The 12,574-nt window shown below is 33.8% G+C and overlaps 1 protein-coding gene across 1 annotated transcript; it reads left to right on the top strand.

Annotated features, from left to right (window-relative positions):
• The first annotated feature begins 11,845 nt into the window (after positions 1-11,845).
• On the top strand, positions 11,846-12,571 carry LOC133871451 (potassium channel KAT3-like). The gene is made up of 4 exons (XM_062308901.1): positions 11,846-12,016; positions 12,241-12,339; positions 12,409-12,441; positions 12,524-12,571. Exons 1-4 carry the CDS (start codon positions 11,846-11,848, stop codon positions 12,569-12,571), a joined length of 351 nt encoding a protein of 116 aa, XP_062164885.1.
• The last annotated feature ends 3 nt before the right edge of the window (positions 12,572-12,574 follow it).

Here is a 12,574-nt window from a genome sequence, read left to right as displayed (position 1 = left end):
TGTCCAGAAATTTAAAAATATTCCCAAAATTATATGTTTTTTGAAGGACTAATTAATCCCTCTGAAAGTTTATTTTGTTTTGCCCGTCGATCTCTTTATGTAAAGGGATATGATATATTTGTTGACACCCCATGTCACAATTTTTTTTATTTTTTATTAAACAAAAAATTACAAAATCATGTAAATGGGTTGGGGTCTGGTTTTGTGTTTTTTATTTAAAAAAAATTATATATATATATATATATAAAAAAAAAAATCAATAATAGTATCTTTAGATGGCAAAATATCATTTCTCTTACATAAAAGTCTAGTTACGCCGGCCCCTGCTTAATTAGTACAATTATAATATTGCTTTTTAAAGGTCTAACTATCTATTGAAAAGTATTAATACTGTTAAATATTGATTTGGTTAAATTCTTAACTCTTAATGTCGTAACCTCCCCCCCCCCCAACACATTCCCCTAGCTATTGACCTTTGAGCTAAGAATATATATGGATGCACCTAGGGGTGTGTAGAACCCGCAAGACCCGCCCCGATGAAATCGCACAGACCCGCCCTACAAAAATGTTTAACCCGCACATTATAACCGGTTTTCGTCCCTAAATCCAGCAAACCGTGCGGTGCGGTTTGCGGGTCGGTATGTTAAAAAATATCGGGGACCCGCCCCGCACAGCATGAAAAGAAAAAATAAAAATACTCTTAACCAGTTAACCACTTAACCCTAGTGTTCCCTAAACCCACCTTCATTTTTTTCCTTTCTTTTCTTCTAGCGCCGCACTCCCCCCTCTTCTCTTCATTTTTCATTTTTTCTTCCGGTAGTACTCCTTCCTCTGAGTCTTCACGAACCTCTCAAGATCTCCGAGCCCATGGAGAGCGTTGCGAATGTTGTGGGGTGGTCAAGGTTGTTGGAGGTCCACAGGTTCGCGAGGTGGTCAAGTTTTGAGTCAAACCATCTCTTGATTCCCTCAAATCTATTGCATTTTGCTTGAAAACGGTTGCTTATATTACTCTCACTCCCTCAGATCTACTCCATTTCAGTTTTCGCCAATCTTTGCTTTTTTCTTGTTGCTCTCAGATCCAAAGATATTCAATCTCATTCTTGGTTTTTGTTGCTAATGGCAAACCCGCCCCGCCCCGCCCTGCACCCCCCCGCCCCGCACGTCCCCTCCCCGCACATACGCGCACCCCACGGGTATCACAAATAAAATGACGGTCACGGGTCCAATTTACACAACCCGTAGGGGTGCGGGGCGGGTTCAAAAAGGGCGAAAACAACTAGATGCACCATTTACAAGCCAACCTCAACTGAAAACGACTAGTCGTTTAATCTCAATGTAGGTACTACATGAATAATTTTGTTGCACTTGCAGGTGGTGGCAGACATTTCTGGTGGTGCTAGTCGTATACTCAGCATGGGCATCACCTTTCAAGCTAGCTTTCAGAAAAATCGTGACCGGCTCACTCATGCCCATTGGTTTAGCTGTAGACGCCCTCTTTGCTGTCGATATTATCATAACTTTCTTTTTGGCTTACTTGGATTAGTCAACCTTTCTTTTTTGAGACGAAAGTGAAACTTTCATTAATCTTTCAAAACAGGTACAAATCACCACCAAAGGTGTACATAGAACAACACCATTAAGGTGTGTACCCGAAGCTAAGCCAGAAGACTCAGAACAATACAACAAGAAAATAGGAAAACCACTCAAACAGAGTTACAAACAGAGAAGAAAAACTCCACTCGAAATGGCGCATGTAACATGCGTGCCATAACCGAAAGACACCCCACCAATAGATCCACCACCAAAACCACTGGATGCCACCGAACCACGGCAAAAGGAACAGAGTGTGGCCTTCACGCGCCTCCCAAAAAGACAAGAGACCCTGGTGCGTGAGGGCTACACGCCGAATGCTGGCCGTCTTTTTGGCAACTAACCCAGAAGATCCCAGCGACCAAAGCTGAGAGGCACGTATCGAGCAGAGAACAACATAGTTTCATAGATCTGGCCTCACGATATGCTTAAAACGTTGAGGAACAACCGAAACTGTCACCGACGACACTAGCGGAGCACCACTCCTCTGTCACCTCCCTAGGTGTTTTCATGCCATAAACCAAAGAAAAACAACAAACAAAAACCTCATAGTCCATAAGGACTAGAGGGGACACTACCACCACCAGATCTAAACTTGAGGGACAAAAGCACCACACAACCCTAATGGTTAGGGGAATCTAGCCTCCACTGAAAAACTAAGGAGAAAACAAAACCCTTTTAGCCCTACAAGGCTAAGGGGAAGAAAACAAAAAACAAAAACCAGGAGGGAGGCATAAAACCTCCCACCGGCAAGAGAGGCCAAAGGTGTAGAGGCTTTTCTTCTTAGAGAGAGAAGCTCTGGATTTTAGAGAGAGAGAGAGGCTTATGGAAAGCAGTTTGAAACTCAATAAGTCAACCTATCTCCTCATAGACGATCACAAGAAGATTACTTTAAGGTAAACTTTCACACTCTCCTAGGTTATTTTTGGTGTTTTTATAATAAAATAAGCTGGTGATCGATCCAAATAATTTCTCGTCTTTATTTGTTCTCATTTTTTAGGTTATAACTTCAATCTCAATTCAATCCCATGCATATACCATATTAAACTTTTGACTATGATATCATGTTAAATCATCACTAATCTTAAAATTTTAAGCTGATAAGAAAATGTAAATTTAATCATTTAATTAGTACTTTAACACCTACAACAATAACTAAATTGTTCAATAAGTTGAGCTCGCCTATTCCTAAGGTTGTTTAGTGACAGGTTGGCCAATAGGTTTTATTTATTTAATTTTTTTTTTTTACACAACAACCGAGAAGTGGAAAATGAAAAACGACACTAACAAAGCTGAACATGAGGAAGAGGTTCAGAAGCAAGGCCCTCCCTAATGGAATAAGATCCTCTTAATTTTACAATCAATTTTATGGTCGTGATTTAAAGTTTGTACATACAACAATATACATGATATTATAATATTTAATTTTTTTTAAAAGACGTGTCAACATTAATTATATAGATATTATTAAATACATAAATCAAATATTATTCATTTAGACCCCATTTAATAACCCCCCTCCCCTTATTTTCACCTCTCCCAAAAAACATCAACTTCAAAACATTCTTAGGGTCCGTTTGGGTTTGCGATTTCAAAAAGTGCGATTTAAAATCACGATTTTAAAATGTGCGATTTGGAAAAAGTGATTTTTAAAAACGCAGTTAAGCGTTTGGCAAAATCGCAGTTTAGCATTTAAAATCGCAAATTAGCCTTTAAAATTCTGCGTTTTCAAAAAAGCACCATCTTACCTGCGATTTGAAAACGCAGAAAATCTGCGTTTTTCAAATCGCAATTTTTAAAAACGCAATTTCCAAACGATTTATGTTCTGCGATTTGGTTTAAAATCACATTTATTGTCTATGAAATCGCAATCCCAAACGCACCCTTAACCTTCTTTGCTTTTTATATCACATTAACAATTTTTTATTATTATTTAAATAAAAAAAACCCACTACAATACAAATTTTTTTTTTACTTTTCTATATAAATTTTTTCTACTTTATATCACATCAATAACTTTTTACTTTCACTCAACAAAAAAATTACCCTCATAAAGGGAGGGGAGGGGGGTTATTAAACGGGCCTGAGGATCTTCATCCCTGCTAGGTAGGGTAATAAGAGGGAGGCCCATTGTCATTACTCACGAGTAGGGGTAGGCATGGGGCCCGGGAGGGGGGGGGGGCGTTTTCCGCCCTTTTTGGCCCCGCCCCGCACCCCTTCAGGTTGGGGAAATTAGACCCGTGAACCGCTTATTTTAAGGGAACCCCGTGCAGTGCGGGTACATGCGGGGCGGGGGTGCTGGTTTGTGGGGCGCGGCGGGTTTTGTTGAAGAGAGTCAAGAGACCTCTCTGAATCTCTAAATATTCGGTTTTCTTTTCTTTTTCTTACATTTTCTCCACAACCAAACAAGATACCACTCACTATTCACAAAACCAAACAACAAAATAAAAACTTCAAAAGAAAGAAAATGTTGTAATATTTTCTCAACTGAAATCTCGAAATATTTTCTAAGGAACAAAACAGAGAATCAAAGAGATACAGATCGGAGTGCCGGAGAAAAAGACCTTGAAGATCTTCACTGTCAGTTACGAGAGCATGTACGAGAACCTCGCGGACCTGTGGATCTCCAACAACCTTGACCACCCCGCAATGTTCGCAACGCTCGCCATGGACTCGGAAATCTTAAGAGGTTCGTGAAGAGGAAGGAGTACTGTAGGAAGAAAAAATGAAAAATGAAGAGAAAAGGAAGAGTGCGGCGCTAGAAGAAAAGAAAGGAAAAAATAAGAGGAGGTTTAGGGAACGCTAGGGTTAAGGACTTAAGGATAATTTTCTTTTCTTTTCTTTTTTTAATTTAAACGGTGCGGGGCGGGGCAGGTTGGGTCCCCATGATTTTGAAAAATCCCGACCCGCAAACCACACCGCACCGTGCGGTTTGCAAAAAACTGAAACGAAATCCGAATATAATATGCAGGTTAAGTGTTTTGAGGGGCGGGGCCGGTTGGTTTTGTGTGGGTCCTGCACTCCCCTACTCATGAGGAAGGTGAACAAAAATTCAAGGTAGTTGCTAGACTCGTTGACTAAAATAGAGCCACCAGGAAAGTAGGCCTTTGAAAATTTGAAAGGGCACGCAATTGTCTTACGTACTCTCCAGTTGCAAATCAGACAGTATGATATATATCTCAAATACATAATAATAATAATAATAATAATAATAATAATAATAATAATAATAATAATAATAACAACAACAATAATATAATTTTTTTTTAAAAAAAAACTTCATTTATAATTCCTGATGTTTCATTATTTTTATAATTAAGTATTAAAACTTTAAAAAGTGTCAATTTAGAGTATTTATCTTTTTTATTTTTTCAATTTTTACTATCCGTTAGAATTTTTCATTAAATCCTGTCAAAACTCTGAAAATACCTTCTTCTTTTTTTTTTTTTTTATGAAAAAAAGAAAAAATTTGTAAGGATTTAGTTGTTGATCAGAACTTAATAGAATTTATAAAAATACTCATACCTGAATCTTTGAAAATTTTTCTATTTTTTTTTTAAAAAAATAAACACATGGGTATTTTGGGAATTTTGATTGCATTTAACAAAAAATTCTAACAGAGAGTTGAAATTTAAAAAAATTGGAAGATGGATACCATAAATTGACACTTTTTAAAGTTTGATTACCTAATTGTAAAAGTGATGAAAGATTAGAGGTTGTAAGCACAATTTTCCTAAAGAATTTAGTTCAGCTCACTGTATTTGGGCATTTAATTTGAAAAGGTTAGAAATGACTAAGTTTTTTAAAAATTGTTTTAAAGAATCATATATCATATATATATATAAAAGCCAAGTTCTTCTTTAGAATGTCATAGAATAGTGACACGTGGCATGAACCCATACTTTTTAGTGACTAAACCGGTCATTTAAGTATTAAACCAGTCTTTTAAATAAAATTGAACCGGTCAATTTAATCTCTCTCTCTCTCTCTCTCTCTCTCTCTATTAATGATACAAGTAGCCTTTCTCTATCAATTAATGATATAAGTATGACTCTTTGATATTTTTATATTTTTTGTTGAAATCTAAATATGTTTCTATTTTGTTTGTGAAATTTGTGGTTGACAATTTTTCATTTGAAAGTTTATGAGATTTTTTTTTTTTTTGTTCATTTGCTTTTTCGAATGTTCAGAATTATATAGGATTGAAATATAATAGGTACCACATCGACATTAAAAAAAGTTCCTGTTAATTTTCTATTTTATATTTTGATAATCAAAATTGTGGTTTTCTTCTTCATACTTATTTTCATTCTAAACTACACTTATGAGAATAAATATTTTAACATGTTTTAATTTATATGAATTAAACTAAAAATAAGGGTCTTATGTATTAATTCATTTAAATGTTTTATGGGGATATTTGTTTTTCTTTTATGTGATTTTTACGATTTTCACTTATTTTTTGTAAGTGTTATTCTGCTTTTGAAAGTCAAAAAAGACAAAATTTTATTTGATTATTGTGCATAAAAGGAATATAAATGCTTTTAAAACACTAACTAAAGAGTTAATTAAGCATTAAATTTGAATTTTTTTTTTTTTTTTTTTAACATATCATATATATATATAAAAGCCGAGTTCCAACTTAGAGTTGGCCTAGAATTAGGACACGTGGCATGAATCCATACTTTTTAAATATTGAACCAGTAATTTGAGTAAAAAACTGGTAATTTTAGTGAAATTAAATCGATCTGTGTATTTCAAGTAAAATAAACAGTGCATTTAATATGACTAATTAACTCTCTTATATTGAATAAAAAATGAATAGATCATTAAATTCTCACTAATTTCTACCTCTTTCTATTCCTTTAAGTAAAACTGGAAAAAAAAAAAGAAGGGTTAAATATAATTTAACCCCTCAAACTACCACCCTTTCTCCGGATGGCCCCCCAAACTACCAATGCTTGGATTCTGGCCCCCCAAACTACCACTTTCTGATTTTTTGGCCCCATCCGTCTATTTATACCGTCAATTCTAACAGAAATTGGCCAAAAACCCGAAAATACCCTTCCTTTACCCGTGTGAATCTCAAAGTGTAGGAGGGGTATTTTCGGATTTCTGTTTAAAATTGACGGCATAAATGGACGGCATAAATGGACGGATGGGGCCAAAAAATCAGAAAGTGGTAGTTTGGGGGGCCAGAATCTAAGCATTGGTAGTTTGGGGGGCCATCCGGAGAAAGGGTAGTAGTTTGGAAGGCTAAAATATATTTATCCCAAAAAAGAAAGTAAAATTGAACTGCTCAATGTATTTCAAGTGAAATAAACGGTGCGTTTAATATTCATAATCAAATCTCTTCCATTGAATAGAAAATGAATAGAAACATTTAATTTTGTTGTCATTAAATTCTCACTAATTTCTACCCATCTCTCTCTCTCTCTTCCTTTAAGTAAATCTTTTACTCCAACACCGCTTCCCCTCCCACTAAATGTCCGTTACAAACTAAACCTCAAAGAGTCAAACGCCAGTTTTTTTCTTTTTTTTGGGAAATGTCAAAAGTCACTCCAATATCTCTCGCTTTCTCAAATAAATATATGGAGAAGTAATGGTTTGTGGCTATGCAAAACTTCAATGTTGTTTACATTACCGGAGAGTGGTGCTCAAAGCAAAGAGAGCAAAGTTTTTGCTATTGTTGGAAGCTTTTTGTTTGTAATACTGCTATAGCCTTTTTTTTTTAGTTTGCCTTTCAAGTTTGTCGGGGCAGTGTTCAATAGAATTGTAAATAATATGTTTGTATTTATTTTGTGCTTTTGTTTTTTTTTATTTGATTTTCTATCCTTGTTTTTACTTTGATAATTTATAATATTTTTTTATTTTTGTTGAAAAAGTAGTTTCTTTTACGCTATATATAAGAATGATGGTCAAATTAAAAAACATCTATCTGACCGTAGTTTCTTCCTATACCTATAAATTTCTTTGGAACTGGAAAAAGTATATATAAAAAAAATAGTTATTTTCTATTATATTAGTGGTTACATTTTACATTTTTTTTTTTACTTTATTTTCTATGATTTTGTTTTTTCTTTACATTTTTTTTTTGTCCCTATTACCTAATTTATATTATTTTTTTGTTCAAATTGCTTTATTATTTTTTTTTTTAATTTTCTAAATTTTACATTGAATTCAAGGAAACCATGGAGAGAGAGAGTTTACATTAATTGTTGTTTTGAGTACGAGGTATGGCGATTTTTTAACTTACATTGTTCACTGATTTTTTTTTTCCCTGTATAATACACATTGTTAACGTCCTTAATTGATAGACAATATTGATTTTCAAGGTTTCATATGAACCTGAAAAGTATATGGAAAAGAAAACTCTATTTTATTCTATTAATATTTTTTATTTTTTATTTTTTGTCTATATTTTCTATGGTTCTCTTTTTTCGTTTCCTCTCTTCTTTTTTTTCCTTTTCTTTTTCTTTATTTTTTATGTAATTAATATATTATTTTTCATTCAAATTGCTTATTTTATCTTTTGTAAATTTTACACTAAATTCAAGAAAATGATGGTAAGAGCGAGTTTCCTATAGTTGTTTTTTGTATGGGGTATGATGATTTTTTAGCGTATTGTGTTTATTGAGTAGTTTTTTATTACTTTGTGTAATATAAAAAAGATAACACTATTATATGAACAGAGATTTTTTACAAATCGGTTTGTAGGAAATTTCTTACAACTCGCATATAAGATTGACATGTGTCATTTGGCATGTGAGAAACACATGTTATTTAAATAGCATGTACTTTGTACATGCTTTTTAATAACATTAATAAAAAAAACATATGTTTCTCACATGTTTAAATGATACGTGTCTTTTTTAAATGTGAGTTGAAGAAAATTTCCTACAAAACAATTTATAAAAAAATTTTGTCCCGATTATATTATATTAGTATTTTTCAGTTTTCATTTTTTATCTATATTTTCTATGCTTCTCTTCTTCCATTTTATTATTATTATTATTATGAAACTAAATTATAAGGAAGAATCCCGCGCATAGCACAGGTTACGAGCTAGTAAAAATAATGGATGAGACTGAATAGATAAAATTTCAATCCATCTAAAATTGGGTATTCTAAAAAAATAACCCCCCCCCCCCCCCCTCAAACCCCCCCCCCCCCCCCCCCCCCCCCCCCCCCTCAAAAAATGAATAAAAAATAAAAAATAAAACCCCTCTGAAAATAATGAACAAAATTTTCATCCAAATTGGATTGAAAGAAATTTTTAAATACAATCTATTCTTAAAACATATAATTCTTACATGCATTTTTTAATAGAGCATGTAATTTTTTACTCTAAAGATACATGTCAGTTTAATAGACTATATATATATATATAAATGGTCCAAAAATAATCCTTTATTCTTGGGAGATTTAATGGTCTATAATTGTACTTACATTAGATATCATCAAGTGATAAATTAGATGGATTTTAATCATAGTTTAACACTTTAACTCTCTTTTAATAGTTAAGACCTAAACACGTGAAATATTTTATTAAAATGAGAGATAAATAAATTAAAGAGACAAGATTTGAACTTAAAACTTCTCGCAACTGTTGTGCAAGAAGCTTTTCCGATAACTATATATGAGCAATAGTTACCAATAAGTAACCATGATTACTTTCCATCAAGTATGTTAGAAAATTATGGTTTCCCATGGACGTAGCCTCAAGCCTACCCTTTCACTTAATATACATAATCCTCACCGGCAGAACGAGCCATGATGGGCTCTTTGACTTCCTCAACATGCTTCTCCTCTGGCGACTCAGGCGTATCAGTGAACTTTTCACAATGTAATAACTATTTTTTATTTATTTATTTTAATCCACCAATGCTGTTAATGTTGTTTAAAGTTATTTTACTATTAAAAGCTCAACTTGAGGGCCGTTGATATAGAAATAAGGATCCCCTTTAATCCTCCTACCCAGATTTCAAGGGATTTTTGCAATTATTAGAGGCCCTTGCGGGACCCACCTGTTGTTTGGATTGTCCAAGCATTTGTTCGGACATATGAACTTCTTCGAGAGTCTTTTACAAATGGCTGTCCGATTGTAAGTATATGCAATTGTTCAGAACCCCAAATTTTAAAGGATTATGATCATAAAATAATGGTAGCTTGCCTGACTCGAATCAACACTACACACTTTACAACTCGCTATATTGGTCTCATTAATTCTTATAGAGTAATGCTACTATTCATACCCATTAATTTCACATTAGTTAATGTGGCGTGTTTTAAGTAACTTCCCCATGTTAGCTACTTAAAGTACGCTACTTCAACCAGTATGAAATAGATATAAAGAATAGCATTACTCGTTCTTTTAAGTAGACATAACCAAATTCCTTAGAACTTGACCATATTACATTTATCAAGTGTCTTTAACAAGTCAAATTGAATATGAACCTGTTTAACCAGCCAAGCTTTTGGACAGTATCCAAAGATATGTCACTTTCCTTTAAATGTTATAGGTTTCACCAATTATGTTCAATTGGTGTGTATCGGGTTACAACAAATCCACCTTTAATATAAAATGGAGCCTAATTTATTTTTGATTTTTTACTATGTTTTAGACAAAACAAAATCAAACCAGAACAACCTTCTATTTTTCTATTCTACCAAGAATGTTCGAATTCTATTTTTGTCGAAAAACAAAACCTAACACACACGAGATCTATGTAAGACAGAAGACTTTTGAGAGAGTAAAACAAAAATTGAAATTTTTGTTTTTGTAAATAAATGGGATATTTATAAATGAAGTACATTTTCAGTCAAACTAAGTGACTGTTCACTTACACTGTTTTGGTGTTTTCTTCATTAAGAGACATATATTTCCGTAATAAAAAATAATAATAATGACAAGCTCTTGAGTTAAAGCAGCAAATTCTCATCTAATTACCACTTACTTATCCGGGTTAGAGAAAGACACACCCTTCAGCTACTTTTGGACAAGATACATTAAGCTGATATGCTTAAGTGTTATTTATTTATTTAATTTTTTTTTTAAGATCGTTTACAACTATTTGTTCGAATTTAAAAGAATTCAAGTAATTGTGAAAAACTACTTATGAAACCTACTTGACTATATAAAAATTTGACTGTTCAACCATTTATCCTGTCAGGTGAGTCTTTTAAATGGTTTTTCATAATTACCTACTCGAATTTTCTCAAATTCAAACAAATAATTATAGACAATTTTAATATTTTCTTCCCGCTATACCTCCATAGTACTTCTTATCTTAACATTCTCATTCAGAAATCTGATTAATCTACCGCAGGTCACACTGTTTGCAATGCACTCAGCTGGGTGCTTTTATTTCTGGCTTGCCATCCATCATAAGAAACCGGAAGATACATGGATTGGAACACTAGTCCAGGACTTCAAACATAGGAGCATCGGGTCGGGCTACACGTATTCCATTTAATATGCTGTACATGCTCTTTAACATTGGCCTCACAGCTTATCTCATTGGAAACATGACAATTCTCATCGTCCACAGTGCTTTACGAACATTTGTCATGGTAAAATTACTCTTATGCCCCCTCCCAATCACATTCAACAAAAATATAATACTATTTAGTAGACAATTTATGACTACCATAAAAATTGGATAAGGGCTTTGTAAAAACGAAAAATTAATAGTTAATTTCCACCGTCACGTTATTCCAATTATATGGTAATCGCATAGCAGCCTACTAAATAATATTTCTTTTCAACAAAACCTATAAAGAGCTTTTGCTCCGTCTCAATATAAAACAAGATTAATGCTATTTATGTAATAGTGTCATACAATTGATATGATGTTGGAATGGAAATCAGCCTTTGGGTCGGCGGGAGCTTTGTAAAAAAGGAAAAATTAATGGCAGATTTTCAGTGTCACGTCTTCACAGTTAGATTTGTAGTCTTATAGCAGTATACAAAACAACCTATGAAGAGCTTTTGCTATGTCTTAACATAAGCAAGAATAATGCTATTTAGTAAACTACTATACAACTGAGATGACATGGCAGCGAAAATCTGCATTTAGATCAGCAAAAAGGTTACTGATTTTCAGTGTCATCCCAATTGACTACTAAATAGCATTTATCATAAAATCACACTTTGTATATTTACTATTGACTTGATGGCTTCACAGAGAGATGCCATCAATAAGACACTGCGATATGCAAGCAAGAATAGACTCCCAGAGGCCTGAGAGAGCAAATGCTGGCACACGTGCAACTCAAATTCAAGACAGCAGAGCTAAAGCAGGAACAAGTGCTAGAGGACCTGCCCAAGGCAATAAGGTCAGGCATTGCTCAGCATCTCTTTTGCAAAACTGTTGAGGAGGCCTACCTCTTTAAAGGAATCTCCGAAGACCTTATCGTCCAGTTGGTAAACATCTTTCTTCCCTCTCAATCCAATTACACGACTTCATCGTAGCATTGATGATAGTGAGATCTTAATGAATCTTCTGTATCAAGTGCAAAAGATTCAGAGGAACCATTTCATGGTCTAAATACAAAAATGAGACATTCAGAGTACTAAGTAGAAAAAAATCAATATTCAATTCAAAAAATTGCTATTTCAGCAGTACCTGATGGCGTTTCTTCTCACAGGTGTCAGAGATTAAAGCAGAATATTTTCCACCTAAGATGGATATTATCTTACAAAACGAAATACCAACAGATTTCTACATCATAGTATCAGGAGCAGTGGTATAGCATCTGTCTCTTCCTCTCACATTCTCATTCTGTGCAATCTCTGATGCAAATCTGAAATCGCAGGACATGGTGACATACAAGAATGGGGCAGAACAGGTATGCTTCAGCACTTCTTCATTGAATGAAATCCCAATTTACTAATAACATTGAATATTCTTACTATGTTTAACTAATCCAGAAAGATAGAGAAGAGGTGGCAGATTCACAATTTAATATGCAGATATAGAGC

Source organism: Alnus glutinosa, chromosome 6 (genome assembly GCF_958979055.1).
Source record: "Alnus glutinosa chromosome 6, dhAlnGlut1.1, whole genome shotgun sequence".
Taxonomy (NCBI): Eukaryota; Viridiplantae; Streptophyta; class Magnoliopsida; order Fagales; family Betulaceae; genus Alnus; species Alnus glutinosa.
The sequence above is the reverse complement of the archived record's forward strand: the minus strand, read 5'-3'. Positions and strand labels throughout refer to the sequence as shown.